We start from the raw sequence: 22566 nt of genomic DNA, 5'->3' as shown, positions 1-22566 counted from the left end.
ATGGGGGACAGATCCGGAGATCTTGCTGGCCAGGGTAGTTGACTTACACCTTGTAGAGCACGTTGGGTGGCACGGGATACATGCGGACGTGTATTGTCCTGTTGGAAGAGCAAGTTCCCTTGCCGGTCTAGGAATGGTAGAACGATGGGTTCGATGACGGTTTGGATGTGCCGTGCACTATTCAGTGTCCCCTCGACGATCGCCAGAGGTGTACGGCCAGTGTAGGAGATCGCTCCCCACACCATGATGCCGGGTGTTGGCCCTGTGTGCCTCGGTCGTATGCAGTCCTGAGTGTGGCGCTCACCTGCACGGCGTTAAACACGCATACGACCATCATTGGCACCAAGGTAGAAGCGACTCTCATCGCTGAAGACGACACGTATCCATTCGTCCCTCCATTCACGCCTGTCGCGACACCACTGGAGGCGGGCTGCACGATGTTGGGGCGTGAGCGGAAGACGGCCTAACGGTGTGCGGGACCGTAGCCCAGCTTCATGGAGACGGTTACGAATGGTCCTCGCCGATACCCCAGGAGCAACAGTGTCCCTAATTTGCTGGGAAGTGGCGGTGCGGTCCCCTACGGCACTGCGTAGGATCCTACAGTCTTGGCGTGCATCCGTGCGTCGCTGCGGTCCGGTCCCAGGTCGACGGGCACGTGCACCTTCCGCCGACCACTGGCGACAACATCGATGTACTGTGGAGACCTCATGCCCCACGTGTTGAGCAATTCGGCGGTACGTCCACCCGGCCTCCCGCATGCCCACTATACGCCCTCGCTCAAAGTCCGTCAACTTCACATACGGTTCACGTCCACGCTGTCGCGGCATGCTACCAGTGTTAAAGACTGCGATGGAGCTCCGTATGCCACGGCAAACTGGCTGACACTGACGGCGGCGGTGCACAAATGCTGCGCAGCTAGCGCCATTCGACGGCCAACACCGCGGTTCCTGGTGTGTCCGCTGTGCCGTGCGTGTGATCATTGCTTGTACAGCCCTCTCGCAGTGTCCGGAGCAAGTATGGTGGGTCTGACACACTGGTGTCAATGTGTTCTTTTTTCCATTTCCAGGAGTGTATATCCCTAGAGAAAGCCGGCCGCGGTGGCTAGCGGTTCTAGGCGCTCAGTCCGGAACCGCGAGACTGCTACGGTCGCAGGTTCGAATCCTGCCTCGGGCATGGCTGTGTGTGATGTCCTTAGGTTAGTTAGGTTTAGGTAGTTCTAAGTTCTAGGGGACTGATGACCACAGATGTTAAGTCTCATAGTGCTCAGAGCCATTTGAACCATTTGAACCCTAGAGTAATCATTTGAAGCCCGTTCTTGAAACTTTGTTGCTAGACTTTCTCGGGATAATTTATGTTTTTCCTCAAGAGTCTCCCTGGTCTGTTCCTTCAGTATCTCTGTGACACTCTCCCACACATTAAACAAACATGTGACCATTCGTCCTACCCTTCTTCGTATACGTTCAATATCCCCTGTAGTCCTATACGGTGTGGGTCCCAGAGACTTGAGCACTATTCTAGGACCGGTTGCACGAGTGATTTGTAAGCAATCTCTTTTGTAGTCCTATAGCACTTCCCCGGTATTTTACCAATAAACCGAAGTCTTCCACATGCTTTATCCACGACTTGAACCTATATGAGCGTTCCATTTCATACCCCTACAAAGTGTTACACCCAAGTATTGGTATGAGTTGGCCGATTCCAACAATGACTCATCGATATTATAGCCATACAATACTACGATTTTTCGTTTTACGAAGTTCAGAACGGAAGAATTACCACTGTCTCGCGCCACAAGTATGTTGTAAACTTTGTCTTATTTATTGTAGTACTTTTCGCAGTTTGAAAGTAGTTCATGTCTTCCAGAGAAAATATGGACAATGTATGCTATGTACTAATATATTTCTCTAAAGAAAACTTGCACAAAATTTGTCGAAAATATGTGGCCAGAAAGCAACATTCTAGGTACATAGAACTGATTCAGAATGGCGGCCATTCTTCTGAGAATCATGAAGATTCAGTACGCCATGAAGAGGACGTTCTTGACTCATTGAAAAGTACAGTAATTCGCAATAGCTGGGGTTCCGCGAGGTAGTGTTACAGGCCCTGAGCTGTTCCTTATCAACATAAACTATTTAGGAGACAATCTGAGCAGCGTCTTAAGTTGTTTGTAGATGATGGTATCGTTTATCTTCTACTAGGCATCAGAAGATAAAAACAAATTACAAAACAGATTTAGGAAAGATATCTGTACGGTGCGAAAATTGGCAACTGATTATAAGTAGTGAAAGGTGTGAGGTCATCCTCTTGAGTGCTAAAAGGAATCCATTAAACTTCGGTTACACGATAAATCATTCTAATCTAAAGGCTGTAAATTCAACTAAATACCTAGCTTTACAATTAAAAACAACTTAAAGTGGAAAGAACACAGAGAAAATTCTGTAGGGAAGGCAAACCAAAAACGGCGTTTTAGTGACCCGTAGAAGATGCAACAGATCTACTACAAAGACTGGGTCCATTATGCTCGTCCATCCTCTTTTGGAGTACTGCTGCGCGGTGTGGTGGGATCCTTACCAGATAGGATTAGCGGAGCATATAGAGAAAGTTCAAAGAAGGGAACACATTTTGTATTATCAAGGAATAAGGGAGAGTGTGTCATTGACATGATACAGGATTTGGGGTGGACATCATTTTTTTTAAAAAAAAAAAGGCGTTTCTCGATGTGACAGGACCTTCTCACGAAATTTCAATCACCAATTTTCTGCTCCGAATGGGAAAATATTTTTTTGACGCCGATCTACATACGGAGAAACAATCGTCATAATACAACAAGAGAAATCAGAGCCCACAAGGAAAAATATAGATGTTCGTTTTTCTTCCGCGCACTGTTCGAGAGTGGAACAACAGAGAATTTTTGTTAAGGTGGTACGATGAACCATCTGCCAGGCACGTAAGTGCGATTTGCAGAATTGCGGTGTAGATGTAGACATAACACAGTTGTGGGTAATAGCCTGCAATAGCACTACCAACATTTTATTGGCGTTCACAATAGAAATTCTACGCTTCTTTTAAGAGACCTACATCTTTCTGAGTTCTTTTCTGGAATTACTGAAGGTATTTTAAATCTGTCTTCACAGCTATAAGAAAATGCGTATTTTTGTCACCAAAAGCGTTTTGTTTTATTGAAATAAAACATCAGTGGTCTGTAATGAAACACATTTACAATGTGGCTTGCATTCTAGCTCTAGAAACAGTTCGTTGGAAAAGATGTTGATTTGACTTACGATATTTTATGTCCGATTTTTACTCTCATCAGGAAACGACGTTTGCTTACACGCTTTTGAGGTGTTACTCGTTTGGCACTGTTGTTTCTTGCCTCGGTTGCAAAAACGGATTTAAAATACGTTTAGTAATTACAAAATATCTACGGCCAGTATTACCCACACAAATGATGCATTTCTTTTCTGAAACTTTAGTTCAAATTTTGTACCTTAGATTTTATAACACTTTGATCCACTAGTGGAATTCGGTATACAAATGTCAGCCATCTCTTTGTACACATTAATTATTACGTTTTTGTTTGTGTGAGATTCATGTGTCAATTTTCACAAGCAAGGTATTTCACGGTACAACTGCGTAAGTTTCTCGATGTGGCTGTTGGTCCACCCCTTTACTATACTTGTAGCAATTAAAATATACTGTCCCCCGAGAACCACAGGAAAACACTTGTACTTCTTAAGGAGGCCCATAGCAGAAATTCACACGAGTGTGGACAACTAATGAGGCTGGATCGCCGCTTCCGAGAGTTGCATGTCTGAATGTCGTCTACCCTCTAAGGCACAGGCGGTGACTGCACGTGTTTCAAGTATCAGTCGGAAATATTCGTGGCCCGTCGCGAGCTCGTTTGTGTTACGTCCTGTAAAGAATGTGCCAACTATGGCGCCCCAATCGGCGTCTGTGAGTCGCTAGTACCTTAATCCGGCCATAAACCTCCCCCCCCCCCACCTCCTCCTGATTCATCCCCGCCTACTGTTTTAAAATTATCAAACAGATCGACTGATATCTTAAAAAAAAAGAAACCATACCAGCAGTCCGGAACCGTGAGACTGCTACGGTCGCAGGTTCGAATCCTGCCTCGGGCATGGATGTGTGTGATGTCCTTAGGTTAGTTAGGTTTAAGTAGTTCTAAGTTCTAGGGGACTAATGACCACAGCAGTTGAGTCCCATAGTGCTCAGAGCCATTTGAACCATTTGAACTCCGAAGTACCATTGATGATTTCATCCCACTTGACGGCATTCAGCAATTCTGGGTTCCCTTTGTGTTCAGTAGCGGTGAGAATCAATACAGTCATAACTGGGATCCAATCTTATGTGGGGTGCGGTTACAAATCGGGGTTTTCAAACTGCGCGTCGCGACCATACAGTGCTTTCATAAAAATAATAATTTGGTTTATTTGCGTTTTGAGCAAAAAACAATGTATGCGCTAGTTCAGACAGCCAGCACGCCGGCAGGTAAGTGGTGTTACTATAACGGCGTTGTAGATGGCAGTCGAATCGTACTATGCAGCTCATTTGTCTTTATTCAGTAACAATCCGTTCGAAGGTCGGTTTGTAAGATGCAGATCGTCTGTGATTGATTTACGTCTATTGTGGTCTGCCAGCATGGACAAATTTTTAAATGTGAGTACAAAACGTAGTACTTCAAATGTATCATGCGGTTCTAAAGACATGCATAGACGAAAATGCAGGAATCGACGACAGTAAATTTACGTGTATTGCTGTTGGAAATGAACTACCACAATGTGTCCCTTATTTCAAAGGCCTAGCTAAACGTGATTACTTTCTGAAGTACTTTACAGAACAACGTGATAAGCACAATTGGATCAAAGATCATTTCAGTACAGAACTTCCATCAACACTTACCACTGAACAACGGGAGAAATTTATTGATATTTGCTTCAGAATTCACATTGAAATCGAAGTTTGTTTCCTTATCACGGCTTGAGTTTTGGAGCTTGGTGAAATATTAGTCTCTGCAATAGGTACTGGCCCTTAAGAGTTTTGATACCTCTTGCAGCATCCTACTTATTATCAACCCAAAATCGCGAATTAACGTGGGAAAGAGATGAGAGTCGCAATTTTCAGTTTTATGCCGAGATGTGAAGAACTGATGATGAAGCATACAATCTCATTCTTCCGATTGATTTCGTTCAAAGAATAAGGTGGAATTTCGATTAAAATGTGTTATGTCAACAGTTAACAAAGAAATAACCACTGTTACTAATGTCTTTTTTCGAAACATGAATTCAATGACCCAACATTTTGAGTCTGATGGTATGTGTGGTAGTAGACACAGGTGTTCATGTTCAGGTTTAGGAAACTATGGGCCCAAAAAACACTGCTCCTATGCGTTACTCACATTCGTATCAGCGTTCTAATTTTTTTCTCGTTTGTGTACAACATTGTGACAAAATAGGCACACTCTTGAAGCCTTAGTTCCCATTTTGCAAGTTGTGCTAATGGGCCTTTCAGGATTGGCAAATAGAATAGAGAACGACAGTCTGGTGCTGTAGTGAATGGCATGCCAAATAAATTTGGGCGGATAGCCTAAACAGGTTATAAGTCACTGGTTATAGTTAGGTCCTACTCGGGGGGCAGAAGCCCACATTTTCAGCAGCTTCCTCGATTTTACATGAAATTATACTGCCAGTGTTATTGTGCTATTCCTACACTACACATACATTGCACAATGCTACCATGGAAGATATCAGCGCATGCTGAAGTGTAGAGGCAGATATGTATTGCTCAATCGCTCCGAGAAAATTTCGTGTCTCACTACAACTGTATTCCTCAAGACAACTGAAGGTGTGTGAAAGACGGCACTTTTTGTACCTCTGTCACTTCCCACTTTTCCTGTTCTGGTCATGAATGGTCAACGCAAAGAGGAGGATTGTTGGGAAGCCTACGTGTGTGTGATCTATATGTCTGATTTTACCTCCATGGTCGTGATCGGTGGAAAGTTTACGGTTACTGCCAATATTAGCTACACAACAGTATTGTGCGCTGTAACAATAAGGTGCCGTTGGGAATCTAGTGTTAATTTTGTATGCTGTGTTGTGTGTGGTCACTGCTAATATTGTGAACAAATGTGAGCGAAGAGCCCATACAATAATGGGCCATTCTGCCAATTTATGCATAATACATTACACCTGTTGATATTGCGGGCTCAACTGGCAGTCCACGCAGCAAGTTCGATCCTCTGCAGGTCTTTCTGCAGTTCGGTAATATTTTTTGGTATTGTGACTTCTCCCTATACCGTACATCATTATGATTCGCGAAAAGCGTCATGGGACTTTCTACGTAATCCGTAATCTACCTATATTGTGAAAAGTAATGCTCCTATAACACTCCCTTATGGTATTCCCAAAGTTACTTTATGTCTGAAAATCTCTCTCCATTGAGAATCCCATGCTATATTCTATTTCCTAACAAGAGCTCTGGTGAATCACACAGCTGGTTTAATATTTCGTGTTGTCTTACATTGTTCCTGAGGCAGCTGTGTGAAACTGTTTCGCTCACTTTGTGGACGTTAAGGTACAACGGCATAAACCTAGGCTCCAGTATCTACTGCTGTCTGGGTCTCGTAGGCTAACGGAGTGAGCCGTGTTTCACAAAATCGTTGTTTGCGAAACACAATTCTCTCTCTCTCTCTCTCTCTCTCTCTCTCTCTCTCTCTCTCTCTCTCTCTCTCTCTCTCTCTCTCTCCTCTTTTTAATGAGGAATTGATGACAATGAAGTGCCCTTGTGGCACCTGTAGGTAAATCGCTTGGTGGTGATGTGGCTGTTCACAGTATCTCTTGGATTGTTTGTGATGCGTCTTATTTTCGCTGGCATGTAACTTTCCTTACGAGCTTGATTACAGCCTACCTCTTCCAGACTGACTAAGCTTCTTTGTTCGAATGAGAGTGGATCACTGACTGGAACTCGTCCGATCTGTCATGATATAACATCATCTGCAGTGGTTCATAACCAGCAGAGTAATTGTTATGGGAACTGTTAGAAGCAGTAAAGTCAATATATTGTTCCTAAATTTCCACGCCTGTGGTCACCTTTGATATTTGCAAGAAGTTTCATCTGAGGATAACACTATGGATGCGTTCTGGAAGTATGTCTAACATAAATCGTTGTTACACTACTGGCCATTAAAATTGCTACACCAAGAAGAAATGCAGATGATAAACGGGTATTCATTGGACAAATATATTATACTAGAACTGACATGTGATTACATTTTCACGCAATTTGGATGCATAGATCCTACTCATTACCCAGAATAACCACCTCTGGCCGTAATAACGGCTTTCATACGCCTGGGCATTGAGTCAAACAGAGTTTGGATAGCGTGTACAGGTACAGTTGTCCATGCATCTTCAACACGATACCACAGTTCATCAAGAGTAGTGACTGGCGTATTGTGACGAACCAGTTGCTCGGCCACCATTGACCAGATGTTTTCAGTTGGTGAGAGATCTGGAGAATGTGCTGGCCAGGGCAGCAGTCGAACATTTTCTGTATACAGAACGGCCTGTACAGGACCTGCAACACGTGGGGTCGTGCATTATCCTGCTGAAATGTAGGGTTTCGCAGGGATCGAATGAAGGGTAGAGCCACGGGTCGTAACACATCTGAAATGTAATGTCCACTGTTCACAGTATCGTCAATGCGAACGAGAGGTGACCCAGACGTGTAACCATTGGCGCCCCACACCATCATTCCGGATCATACTCCAGTATGGCGATGACGAATACACGCTTCCAATGTGTGTTCACCGCAATGTCACCAAACACAGATACGACTATCATGATGCTGTGCACAGAATCTGGATTCATCCGGAAAAATGATGTTTTGCCATTCGTGCACCCAGGTCTTTTGTTGAGTCACCATCGCAGGCCCTCCTGTCTATGATGCAGCGTCAAGGGTAACCGCAGCCATGGTCTCTGAGCTGGTAGTCCATGCTGCTGCAAATGTCGTCGAACTGTTCGTGCAGATGGTTGTTGTCTCGCAAACGTTGCCAGCTGTTGACTCAGGGATCGAGACGTGGCTGCACAGCCATGCGGATAAGATGGCTGTCATCTCTACTGCTAGTGATAAGAGGCCATTGGGATCCAGCACGGCGTTCCGTATTACCCTCCTGAACCCACCGATTCCATATTCAGCTAACAGTCATTGGATCTCGACCAACGCAAGCAGCAATGTCGCGATACGATAAACCGCAATCGCAATAGGCTACAAAGCGACCTTTATCAAATTTGGAAACGTGATGGTACGCATTTCTCCTCGTTACATGAGGCACCACAACAACGTTTCACCAGGAAATGCCGGTCAACTGCTGGTTGTGTATGCGAAATCGGTTGTAAACGTTCCCCATATCAGCACATTGTAGGCGTTGCCACCGGCTCCAACTTTGAGTGAATGCTCTGAAAAGCTAATCATTTGCATGTCACAGCAACTTCTTCCTGTCGGTTAAATTTTCCATCTGTAGCACGTGATCTTCGTGGTGTAGCAATTTTAATGGCTAGTAGTGTATTTGTTAAGTGAGTGTTACCTTCTCAACACCGGTTCTAAGAGGTTGGGCATGTTTTCGATTCAGAATCTTCAACACAGTGCCCCTCATACCACAAAACATCATTATCTTTGGCTAACAGTAAGACATCTGATATCATGTAAATGGAAGATTCAGTCAGTGAGGACCAACAAATTTACACAAAAATGACAATCATATAATTTCCTGACATATTGGCAACTTCCCCCCACAAACTCCTAACCGTGGCTGCCTCATCTGAAGATGGTGCTAGAGAATCGCTGTAATGTATTGGAGAGTGAATTTGAGCAGGTTACAGCAGTCCATTTCATCCTGCAATTCAGCTGTAATTTTTGCAGGTCCTTGGGTGGAGGGGGACTGCTGTATATTGTTGTAGTATACTCATAGAACACTCCTCATCTTGGCAGTAGTGAATGATTTTCACAAGGTGTACACATTGGAACCATTCCAGTGTGTTGTCCCCTATCTGTCAGGCATTGCAGTATATAACTTGGCAACGTGGCCATTCACACATTGTTTTCTGGGAAGCATCACTGTTTGTGTTGCATACTGAGGCAGTCATTAAAGATGTGAAGCTACGAACATTCTGGGATTCACCAGTGTCAAAGAGTGCTTTCAGGCCATGATTTGATAATAATAATGATACTGACGATGGTTACATGTGATTCAACAGCCCTAATGCAAGTCTTTCAATTGGATGCCACTTTGGGGAATTTCATGTCCCTAACGTACTGCATTAATTCTAATGGGGAAAGTTGATGTAATAGTTTAGCGTGTAGTATGAACCGCATGTCATTTCAGGTGATTCCTCACATCCTTGAGTTTGTTGTTGTTCTGGTCTTCAGTCCTGAGACTGGTTTGATGCACCTCTCCATGCTACTCTATCCTGTGCAAGCAACTTCACTTCCCAGTACCTACTGCAACCTACATCCTTCTGAATCTGCTTAGTGTATTCATCTCTTGGTCTCCCTCTACGATTTTTACCCTCCACGCTGCCCTCTAATACTAAATTGGTGATCCCTTGATGCCTCAGAACATGTCCTACCAACCGATCTCTTCTTCTGGTCAAGTTGTACCACAAACTTCTCTTCTCTCCAATCCTATTCAGTACTTCGTCATTAGTTATGTGATCTACCCATCTAATCTTCAGCATTCTTCTGTAGCACCACATTTCGAAAGCTTCTATTCTCTTCTTGTCCAAACTATTTATTGTCCATGTTTCACTTCCATACATGGCTACACTCCATACAAATACTTTCAGAAATGACTTCCTGACATTTAAATCTATACTCGATGTTAACAAATTTCTCTTCTTCAGAAACGCTTTCCTTGCCATTGCCAGTCTACGTTTTATATCCTCTCTACTTCGACCAACATCAGTTATTTTGCTCCCCACATAGCAAAACTCCTTTACTACTTTGTCTCATTTCCTAATCTAATTCCGTCAGCATCACCTGACTTTATTCGACTACATTCCCTTATCCCCGTTTTGCTTTTGCTGGTGTTCATCTTATACCCTCCTTTCAAGACACTATCCATTCCGTTCAACTGCTCTTCCAAGTCCTTTGCTGTCTCTGACAGAATTACGATGTCATCGGCGACCCTCAACATTTTTATTTCTTCTCCATGAATTTTAATACGTACTCCGAATTTTTCTTTTGTTTCCTTCACTGCTTGCTCAATATACAGATTGAATAACATCGGGGAGAGACTGCAACCCTGTCTCACTGCCTTCCCAACCACTGCTTCCCTTTCATACCCCTCGACTCTTGTAACTGCCATCTGGTTTCTGCACAAATTGTAAATAGCCTTTTGCTCCCTGTATTCTACCCCTGCTACCTTCAGAATTCGAAAGAGAGTATTCCAATCAACATTGTCAAAAGCTTTCTCTAAGTCTACAAATGCTAGATACGTAGGTTTGCCCTTCCTTAATCTAGCTTCTAAGATAAGTCGTATGGTCAGTATTGCCTCACGTGTTCCAACATTTCTACGGAATCTAAACTGATCTTCCCCGAGGTCAGCTTCTGCTAGTTTTTCCATTCGTCTGTATTGAATTCGCGTTAGTATTTTGCAGCTGTGACTTATTAAACTGATAGTTCGGTAATTTTCACATCTGTCAACACCTGCTTTCTTTGGGATAGGAATTATTATATTCTTCTTGAAGTCTGAGGGTATTTCTCCTGTCTCATACATCTTGCTCACCAGATGGTAGAGTTTTGTCAGGACTGGCTCTCCCAAGGCCGTCAGTAGAATGTTGTCTACTCTTGGGGCCTTGTTTCGACTCAGGTATTTCAGTGCTCTGTCAAACTGTTCACGCAGTATCGTATCTCCCGTTTCATCTTCATCTACATCCTCTTCCATTTCCATAATATTGTCCTCAAGTACATCGCTCTTGTATAGACCCTCTATATACTCCTTCCACCTTTCTGCTTTCCCTTCTTTGCTTAGAACTGTTTCCATCTGAGCTCTTGATGTTCATACAAGTGGTTCTCTTATCTCCAAAGGTCTCTGTAATTTTCCTGTAGGCAGTATCTATCTTACCCCTAGTGAGATAAGCCTCTACATCCTTACATTTGTCCTCTAGCCATCGCTGCTTAGGCATTTTGCACTTCCTGTGGCTCATTTTTGAGACGTCTGTACTCCTTTTTGCCTGCTTCATTTACTGCATTTTTATATTTTCTTCTTTCATCAATTAAATTCAATATTTCTTCTGTTACCCAAGGATTTCTACTAGCCTTCATCTTTTTACCTACTTGATCCTCTGCTGCCATCACTACTTCATCCCTCAAAGCTACCCATTCTTCTTCTACCGTATTTCTTTCCCCCATTCCTGTCAATTGTTCCCTTATGCTCTCCCTGAAACTATGTACAACCTCTGGTTCTTTTAGTTTATCCTAGGTCCCATCTCCTTAAATTCTCACCTTTTTGCAGTTTCTTCACTTTTAATCTACAGGTCATAACCAATAGATTGTGGTCAGTCCACATCTGCCCCTATAAATGTCTTACAATTTAAAACCTGGTTCCTAATCTCTGTCTTACCATTATATAATCTATCTGAAACCTGTCAGTATCTCCAGGCGTCTTCCATGTATACAGCCTTCTTTTATGATTCTTGAACCAAGTGTTAGCTATGATTAAGTTGTGCTCCGTGCAAAATTCTACCAGACGGCTTCCTCTTTCATTTCTTTGCCCCAGTCCATATTCACCTACTACGTTTCCTTCTCTCCCTTTTCCTACTACCGAATTCCATTCACCCATGACTATTAAATTTTCGCCACCCTTCACTATCTGAATAATTTCTTTTGTTTCATCATACATTTCTTCAATTTCTTCGTCATGTGCAGAGCTAGTTGGCATATAAACTTGTACTACTGTAGTAGGTGTGGGCTTTGTATCTATCTTGGCCACAATAATGCATTCACTATGCTGTTTGTAGTAGCTTACCCACATTCCTATTTTCCTATTCATTATTAAACCTACTCCTGCATTACCCCTATTTGATTTTGTATTTATAACCCTGTAGTCACCTGACCAAAAGTCTTGTTCCTCCTGCCACCGCCCTTCACTAATTTCCACTATATCTAATCTTTAACCTATCCATTTCCCATTTTAAATTTTCTAACCTACCTGCCCGATTAAGGGATCTGACATTCCACGCTCTGATCCGTAGAACGCCAGTTTTCTTTCTCCTGATAACGACATCCTCTTGAGTAGTCCCCACCCGGAGATCCAAATGGGGGACTATTTTACCTCCGGAATATTTTACCCAAGAGGACGCCATCATCATTTAATCATACAGTAAAGCTGCATGCCCTCAGACATTCTTGAGCGGTGAGATTAAAAGCAGACTGAAATATTCCATGCTCAAACCAGGATTTAGTTCTGTGACCATTTGGTTTTCAGGCGTGCACTTTACCACCAATCCACCATACCTGACTGGACAGTGATGAAATCCCTGAGTGGATCACACATTGTTCACCCTTAAAACTATCTTTTGAATAAAATATCCTACATATGTCTGGAATGGGCATTCAGTAATGGCAGATATGTGTGGCAGTGGTAATGTACAAATGTTTTCAGCAGTAATTCATCAGATGCGGAGAGGATAGTCTTGCCAGTATGATGATAAGTCTCTGAGTAAATGACGGGGTAGTTGTTTGAGGTGTCAGCATTTGCTAGTATCTGCGGCCCCAGTCTGACTATGGTGAAATCCCTGAGCAGACTACACAGAATTTATGGTGAGAATTGTCTGTTGATTACCAAACACACTGTATGAGGTTTATGCAGGCAGATTGGTAGCATAGAGGTGTTGTAGAGTTGCCAGTAGTGCATTAGCATTCTCGGCAGGGAATTGTCAAACAAAGGAGGACTAATTTTAGCGACATGATCACTCTAATACAGCTAAATTCCTGGGTTTGATGGTACTTCATAATTTCAATCTACACTTAGCAGGCATATTGCCTCAGCATGATGGCACGACTTGGCAGATGTGCACTGCTGTGTAGTTGTCATTCAGACTGTTTTAAACTGATTTACTCCTGCAGCTTTCAATATAATCACAATAATATCAATGAGTCACAGTTTGAATCAGCCAACTCAAACAAATCCCTGAGTATATCAATTTGTAGTGATATGAAATGGAACAATTACATAGTCTCAGTTGTAGGTAAAGCAGTCTAGTGGTAGAATATGAGGAAACACAATATGTCTACAAAGGAGACTGCGTACAAAACACTTGTGCAGCCCATCATAGAATATTGCTCAAGGGTGTGAGATATGTACCCAATAGGACTAAAGGGGGGGACATTGAATAGATATAAAGAATGGCAGCACGAATGTTCACAGGTTTGTCAAACTCATGGGAGTGTGTCATGAGGATACTGAAAGAACTGAATTAGCAGACATTTGAAGATAGATGTGAATTATCCCATGAAAACCTATTTACAAAGTTTCTGGAACCAACTCTAAGTGACAAATCTGGGAATATATTGCAGCCCCCTAAGTATTACTCCTGTAGGGATATGAAGACATAATTAGACTAAGTAGAGCACATTCAGAAGCATTTAAGCAATTTTGCTTCCTGCATTCTGTACATGAATGAAATGGGGGATAGCCCTAATAACTGCACCTCACACTGATATGCAGATTATAGTTGTATGTGTAGATTTTATGTAAACTTTATTGGCTTAGTCTCATTTGGATTCATTGTGTGGAACAGTGCCAATACACTGTGTGTAATTATATTATTGCATATTCTTCCACTGCCTAGACTCTAGTCCATTGTCTGGACTAGAGTCCATGCTTCATTTTGTTCTCCTAGCAAGTGAAGTTACTGCTGGTTCTTGTCAAGTTGTACAGGACATTGATGCAGCTTTTGAACCTGTCGTCTTTGTTGTTCTTGAACTAGTGCTGGGCTGTACTGTACAAGTGAAAATACACTCCTGGAAATGGAAAAAAGAACACATTGACACCAGTGTGTCAGACCCACCATACTTGCTCCGGACACTGCGAGAGGGCTGTACAAGCAATGATCACGCGCACGGCACAGCGGACACACCAGGAACCGCGGTGTTGGCCGTCGAATGGCGCTAGCCGCACAGCATTTGTGCATCACCGCCGTCAGTGTCAGCCAGTTTGCCGTGGCATACGGAGCTCCATCGCAGTCTTTAACACTGGTAGCATGCCGCGACAGCGTGGACGTGAACCGTATGTGCAGTTGACGGACTTTGGGCGAGGGCGTATAGTGGGCATGCGGGAGGCTGGGTGGACGTACCGCCGAATTGCTCAACACGTGGGGCGTAAGGTCTACACAGTACATCGATGTTGTCGCCAGTGGTCGGCGGAAGGTGCACGTGCCCGTCGACCTGGGACCGGACCGCAGCAATGCACGGATGCACGCCAAGACCGTAGGATCCTACGCAGAGCCGTAGGGGACCGCACCGCCACTTCCCAGCAAATTAGGGACACTGTTGCTCCTGGGGTATCGGCGAGGACCATTCACAATCGTCTCCATGAAGCTGGGCTATGGTCCCGCACACCGTTAGGCCGTCTTCCGCTCACGCCCCAACATCGTGCAGCCCGCCTCCAGTGGTGTCGCGACAGGCATGAATGGAGGGACGAATGGAGACATGTCGTCTTCAGCGATGAGACTTGCTTCTGCCTTGGTGCCAATGATGGTCGTATGCATGTTTGGTGCCGTGCAGGTGAGCACCACAATCAGGACTGCATACGACCGAGGCACACAGGGCCAACACCCAGCATCATGGTGTGGGGAGCGATCTCCTACACTGGCCGTACACCTCTGGTGATCGTCGAGGGGACACTGAATAGTGCACGGTACATCCAAACCGTCATCGAACCCATTGTTCTACCATTCCTAGACCGGCAAGGGAACTTGCTGTTCCAACAGGACAATGCACGTCCACATGTATCCCGTGCCACCCAACGTGCTCTACAAGGTGTAAGTCAACTACCCTGGCCAGCAAGATCTCCGGATCTGTCCCCCATTGAGCATGTTTGGGACTGGATGAAGCGTCGTCTCACGCGGTCTGCACGTCCAGCACGAACGCTGGTCCAACTGAGACGCCAGGTGGAAATGGCATGGCAAGCCGTTCCACAGGACTACGTCCAGCATTTCTACGATCGTCTCCATGGGAGAATAGCAGCCTGCATTGCTGCGAAAGGTGGATATACACTGTACTAGTGCCGACATTGTGCATGCTCTGTTGCCTGTGTCTATGTGCCTGTGGTTCTGTCAGTGTGATCATGAGATGTATCTGACCCCAGGAATGTGTCAATAAAGTTTCCCCTTCCTGGGAAAATGAATTCACGGTGTTCTTATTTCAATTTCCAGGAGTGTAGATTGTAGTGATGTGCACAATATCACACTACATTTTGTATTGGGTGACTGTCAATCCCCTTTAGTAATTTAGCCAAATCTTGATGGTGTCTCCCAAAGTCACTGGTGGAGGCTTCATTTATAAATGGCTCACTGGCATTTGGTATCCATCAGTCTCTTCCTAGGTGGATATAAGTAACAATGTGCAGCACGTATGTGGGTGATTTAGGCTATGGCTATTTTATAGCCCCACTGGAGTGATAATGGCTTCAGTGTACCAAATTACCAGGTGCCTCGTGTCATGTTTTTCCCAGAAATCTGTACCAAATGCACCATGAAGTTATCAGTTGACACTGGTTTATCGTAATTCTGAAAATTCTCAGTTGACAAAATAAGTGGAGTGTATATCTTTTGCTGATTTACTCGTCATCTACAAATATACTACAATTTAAATTCATTATATAAACAGTTTCAGCAGAAATTTGTCTCTAATTTTCAGTGGGTACAGAGATGTTGACATATGTTCTGTTGAGTATGTATGACTGACATAGATGACAAACACTCATAAGTGTGATGTTTGAATCAAATAAGATTGTATGCCAACCTGGATGACTGTTATTAGCAAGTGTTTAAAATGGTGCTATTAATGTTTATATGTGTTACAAATTTATGCATGTTGTAATTTAATGTTAGGTGTATTTTTGAAGAAAAAATAGATTTTTACTTAAAAACAGAGTACTGCAATAGAATCCAAACTTCAATAATATCTAATGCTTGGAATAATTCCAACAGTCATCTTTGTTATAGAAATTTGGCTATAATACTAACAGAAATACTTAACACAAAAGATAAATAATTTAAGGAGTTACCAATAACAACTATCCAAATAGTAAATACCAGACAGACACATATGGAAATATAACAAAATGCATAGATTAGAATCACCAGTTCATGAAAACAAAAGAGGAGGTACTTATTCTTGAATTTTAACACTATATGTTACTCATTAGCTCTATTCCAACTTCAAAATTTAGTTTGTATTGCATTCAGCATAGCAACCCATATCTGTAGCACAAAGTTCAAGATGTTGTGGAAGTATGATACTCTGAAGTTGAGCCTTTTCATTTTATAAAAGAATTCAGTGATTGCATTTGTTCACAGTTAGCCATAGCACTGAAATTTTCTCAACACCTCTTTATGAAATAGACTTCTTCCCCTTCTTATGTATGTAACTATTGACACTGTAATATTGTATCATTTCTTATGTTTTGTCAGTTACTCCAACTTGTCTGTCATGGATGGACACTGTAATTCCCTAGTACTCAGATATTATACAGTGGTATTCATAACCTACTAACCTGAAATAGTACTGTAGTGGAAATATCACAATTCTAATTTACTTTTCTTAACACACTATTTCCATGTTAAGTTACCTACATTTCTGTTAACATGTGTTATCATTATTGTTTTAATACTGTATGTTTTTTCATTTCAGGAAAAAATTGAAAATGTCTTTTTAGGTATATTTACAGTTGAATGTGTGATGAAGGTTGTAGCGTATGGTTTAGTGGCACACCCTGGAGCATATTTGCGGAATGGCTGGAATTTATTAGATTTTACTATTGTTGTTATAGGGTGAGTTGTAATATTAAGAATATTACATTTTAAAAATGTTCATTTTGTGACTTTTTGGTACACATTTGACAAGGTGTTTATACAAACAGCATGTTTTGTAAGACAATTATCTCTAATTAGCACTAGCTATAAAGCAATTTTCAACACTTCAAGACTGGTCTCATTCCCATGGATGGGTGCTGTTTTTAACACAATTTTTCAAAAATTGCAAGTTGTTGACTGTAAGGTAAAGGTAAGATAAGTTTTGCATTCTGACTCTATACAGTCCAGTCAGGCCTCACCAACCATTGTGTCATCCTCTACCAATCATGTTATTGGGTGCAGTATGGAGGGACAATGGTCAGCATGAGCTTTTTAACCTTGTAAACGCTACCAATCAGTTGAATAGCTCCTTTGTTAGCCTCACGAGGCTGAGTGCTCCCTATACCAGTCCTCCAACAAAGCAAAAAATCCCTGGCAGTAATGAGAATCAAACCTTGGCATGGCAGTTAGCTGCACTGACCACTCAGCTACAGAGGCGGACTTTGCAACTGTGAATACAATAAATTTGTATGATGTTCCATTTGAAAAGGTGAAACTTGGTTTATCTATTCTTAAAAATCTTACTATGAAATGCTAAAATTAACAGATATACGACATGTTTTACTAAATCATGTTTTTCTTCTGAAAAAGAAAGATCTACAGATCATTTTTATAAACAATTTTCCTGGGTATAGTATGTCATGAATACAGGTATACAAAAATCTACATTGCAATTATGATGCCACCAAAACATTTCTTTCTGGCACATTTTTACATTCTGGCTCTTACTGACATTAGAATACACTTTGCAGACATATGTTTGAGGCAGATTTTTTTTGGTAGGCAGAATCAGTTTGGCAAAATGTCACTGACTAAATCTGCTCTGCCCAAAAGACTTGGGTGCTGTGCACTTGAGTAACTTTCACTACCTGAGTCCTAAGCAGGTGCCATCCACAGTGTGTTAAATTAAAGCAATGAAACTCACATTTCAAGAGCCTAAATGAACCCTCTGTAATGCATGACAGATTATGGCACGTATGCTATTTTAGTGCTTATTTCAGTGGTTTATCACAGGAAAGTAATGGTAGAATATCTGTTCATATTTCTATATTTGTGTAATGTAGTTTTATTGTGTGCACTGTCCATCACTAGTAATCAGTATCATCAGTGTTCATATATGTCATTATTGTGCATGTTCATAAGGAATTGAAAAAAAATTTCAAGAGCCTTTTGATGGTAAAAGCTTATGGAATTTACAGGAAATATAACATTTATTTTGTTGTCCTACTGTGCTTGATTTGTTGTTCTGTCTTACATGCATATCACCCCTTGTTCTGTTAGTTTGCATTGTCTCATCAACTAATACATTTTTCTTACTGATTTTATAAGCTGCTGGCATGGGAAGAGTGTTAATAATGAATGTACTAATGTATAGCATAATGCAGAAAATGAAGAGTGTGATGTATCAATAAAGTTGTGGAATGTGCATGGCCTCACTGGGCAATTCCAATAAGAAAGAGAAATTAAGAGAAGACACTGAAATTTTAAAATGATATTTCAGCGTGATCTGTAATGATAGTTCTAAACTTACTTCATACTCATGACTAAAATTAACAGTAGGACACATCAGGTATGGTTATACAAAGTATATCTGAATCAACTAAATTCACAGCTGCTTCTTCTTGTCCACTGGGAATGTCAAAGTGAGGACTAAATAATGGCAGCTCATTTAACAGTGTTTGCCTGTGAAATAAAAACTGAAAGCAATAAATCATTGAAGCACATCAGCCACTCCCTTTACCCCCTTCCCATTCTTGCCCCCTAATACTTTTTCCTTTCTGCCCAGGTCCTGTTACTCATGTATCACACACATTCAAAAAAATTCTTTTCAAATGAATGCTGCAGGAATAATAAAATAGTCTTGTTCCTCAGAAAGAACCATATTAAATGAACCACATGAACAACTACTATCAGACACCTCATTAATCACATAAATAAAAAAATAGAAGTGATTGAGAAACAGATTATTGAAGAAAAGCTAATTTAACATGATTACAGTCTTACAAAATTAGACCCATCGGGGTAGCCTAGAGCAGTAATTTCGCTGCTTCCTGGACTCTGGTAGGTGCACCAGCCCCGGATCAAATCTGTGTGGCAGATTAATGACGAGGGCTGGTATGCCAGCCAGCCTAGATGTGGTTTTTAGGCAGTTTTCCTCATCTCGCCAGGTGAATACTGGGCTGGTCCCCATGTTCTGCCTCAGTTACACGATTCACAGACATTTGCAGATGTTCGCACTATTTCATGGCTTACCCTAGCCGCAGACAGCTGGGGTACATTACTTACGTCCTGGGGGGTTCGGAGTGGCGGCAAGAAGGGCATCCAGCCACCCTCTGCAACTAACATTGCCAAATCTGATAACAAGGCCAGCCCCATGTTGAAGTGGGAGAAAGGCCTAAAGAAAGAAAGAAAGAAAGAAAGAAAGAAAGAAAGAAAGAAAGAAAGAAGTCAGTCAGTCAGTCAGTCAGTCAGTCAGTCAGTCAGTCTTACAAAATTTGCTATTGTATATGTTGTGTTACAATTATGAAAACAGCAGTCACTACTTGAGTACAACACATGTTATATTTACAAACTCCTTTCTGATATATAATGTGTGTTTATTATTAAGAAATATTATATATGTACGTTACATAACTGAGACCAGATATTTTGATAAATTGTGGAAGGAATGCCTAATAAGATATCCTTTTACTTAGTTTTTGAGTGTCAAGGGATTTTCAGTACTACATTTGATGTCACCTAGTGACATGTTAGCTAATTGATGTAGCATAGTGCTTTACTACTCATTGTCCTATTGGACATAGTATTTACTTGTTTCCCTTCTCCATTTGAAGTGACTCATTATACTTGAACCTATGGTGTAATGTCAATTCCAAAGCACAGTGTTACTATCAAGGTTATCCAGAGCATGCATAAACTTCCTTCTTATTTATTTACTTCAATGGTGACCATACTGCATGCATTGAAGACAAACAATGAGAGCACTCCAATGACAGAAAACTTTACTCCCACAACTGTTTGTGTTTTGTAGCTTCATTTAATCCAGTAATAATAATAAATAGATAATGACAGACATCTAGTACATTAGTTACATTAATGTATGCAAAAGTAAAGTGGACCAGTCACTGAAATTACTTTATATTACAATTCATCCATTCCTTCATATAATTCAATTTAATACAGGGCATATAACCAGTAATATATCGGTTGTTTAATTGGATGTTCAGGGGAATCTTGTACAACTAGCTGAAGTGTATTAAATAATGTTTATCCTCTGAGTTTGCAGCTGTTAATTGATCTTGACAATCTATGGTACAATGTATAAACTTAATGCCCAGAATCATGTAATTAACTCTGCACAAAATTACATTCAGTACTAAGGAAGAAGCTATATTATACAGCTCAATGAAACAAAATATTTCTCATTTGCCGTTGTTTGAATTGTCCGCCTCCACAGTTGAGTGGTCAGCACAGCTGACTGGTGCGTGTGTGGAGGACCTGGGTTCTTTTACCAGTTCTGGCAGGGATTTTTCCACAGTAGAAGGACTGGAATGAAGTTAATTCAGCCTCATCATGCTAATTGAGGAGCTTCTTGACCAAGTAGTATAGGCTCCATGTCAGGGTACCTAACGTTGGCTGGGAGAGTGGCGTGCTGACCTCGTACCGCTCATGTTGAATCCAGTTACAGAATTGACGAAGGATGACACAGTGCTCAGTTGGTACTGAGGGACTACCAGGGCATGTAGACAGAGTTCAGTCTTTAATTGTTTGCACTGGTGTTCAAATACAACTAATACTTTCAAATAATTTATAAAGTTACCATTAAAATCTGTCCTTGGATGAAGAACAGTTTCAGTTGCAGCCTATTGTTAGTAACTCAGAATCAGTTCCCTACTGTTGTTTCACTTCTGTATTTATATAAAAAAAATTGGCACACAAGATCAATAAAGACTTATTACAAATGTGCAAGGGTCCTATTTGAGTATATATAGCTTTTAGCACATTAGCTCATATACACAGTATTTATTTATTGCTGATATTATTCTGCATGTAAATTTCAAGCTGTCTGGTCAGATCAAATATTTATTATAATAATTCAGGGCTACAACCATGTCCACATTAAAAAAAAAAATAAAAAACCACACACACACACACACACACACACACACGTTATGGCAGTGCATGCTCGTAAATGGCAGAAAAATTGCTACGTGTTGGCAAGCACCAGCAACGATCTGACAGTTGTCTACCTTGCTGGTGAAGGAATGGATCACCCTACCATAAGCAGTCCTTACCAACCTATTGGTCATCATGGAAACATGTTGCAGAGACTGCACTGCATCCATGGTAATCACACACCCAATTAAGAACCATGTCCTGTCTTTTGTAATGTCCAGGGGACAATCATGAGTCGCAGTGATTTTATTGTAATTATTATTGTGGAATAAAAGTATAATTTCTATTCATCTGGTTGTGTATTTCTTTTACTGCCTTCTTTGTGTGATCCAGGTTTAACCTTTATGATGCTGTGTTACTAAGCAGGGACACATCATGTGAAAAATACTTTATTCTTACATTTTGCACACCAATGTACAGTGCAACATTTGCACGTATATCAGATGGAAGAAATTATAAGTGACAGAAAAGTTTTAGGACTGACTGAGAATTCAACCAAAGAACCACACATCAAAGAAGTAGTACAGGATGAGAGCTGTGTTCAGAGTATGATGATGTACCCAGTTGTTGTAATTCTGAACATCACTCCACAGATAGAATTACAACCTCTTACTTATTGTTGCTCTAATTTCCCAACTTTGTATAATGATTTAAATTTTCAAGGGACTACATTTTGGGAGCAACATCCCCCCCTCCCATCAACCCCCTCTCCCCCACACATGCAGAGACACAAAAAATTGTGCCTAAATTGTAGGAAAAAGTGTTTATTTTATATGAACAATAATAATTTCACGATCAACCCCAAAGTACTACTAAAGAAAGTAATAATTAACGTTTTAATTTTCTGTAATCTTGTCTATATGATTCAAGGCTGAAAACAGTAATTTTCATTTAAGTGTAATATCCTGGAAAAAGATAAGGAAATCATAAATTCTGTCCCCAACCTTGTTATATGGTCACTTAAATGTCCAGTACTGCTTTGTACCTGCATGTATGGATTTAGTGAGATTAGTAATTAGTCTCTGATGGGTATTTTGCCACTCTTCAAGAGGAGTACTTTTCTGCTTTGGAATAATCACAAAAATAGGCTTGCCTACTTCAAATACATATTTCAAGAAAAATTGTGACAATCATGAATCATCAAAGAATTTTGTCAGATGAAGTTGAGGTCAATAAAACTGCAGTATGAGTGCATCTGTGTGATATTGTAATACAGAGCTGTAAGATGGTTTGATAT

The 22566-nt window shown here is 41.4% G+C and overlaps 1 protein-coding gene across 18 annotated transcripts in view; it reads left to right on the top strand.

Annotated features, from left to right (window-relative positions):
- The window catches only part of LOC126297395 (muscle calcium channel subunit alpha-1-like), a 1224415-nt gene that overhangs the window by 673987 nt on the left and 527862 nt on the right, over positions 1-22566 (top strand). For all 18 annotated transcript variants that reach the window (XM_049988154.1, XM_049988156.1, XM_049988157.1 and 15 more), the window contains exon 4: positions 16933-17072. In XM_049988154.1, coding sequence (XP_049844111.1) covers positions 16933-17072 — 140 coding nt within the window. The remainder of the gene's footprint in view (positions 1-16932; positions 17073-22566) is intronic.

Source organism: Schistocerca gregaria, chromosome X (genome assembly GCF_023897955.1).
Source record: "Schistocerca gregaria isolate iqSchGreg1 chromosome X, iqSchGreg1.2, whole genome shotgun sequence".
In the NCBI taxonomy this organism is placed as follows: Eukaryota; Metazoa; Arthropoda; class Insecta; order Orthoptera; family Acrididae; genus Schistocerca; species Schistocerca gregaria.
The sequence above is the reverse complement of the archived record's forward strand: the minus strand, read 5'-3'. Positions and strand labels throughout refer to the sequence as shown.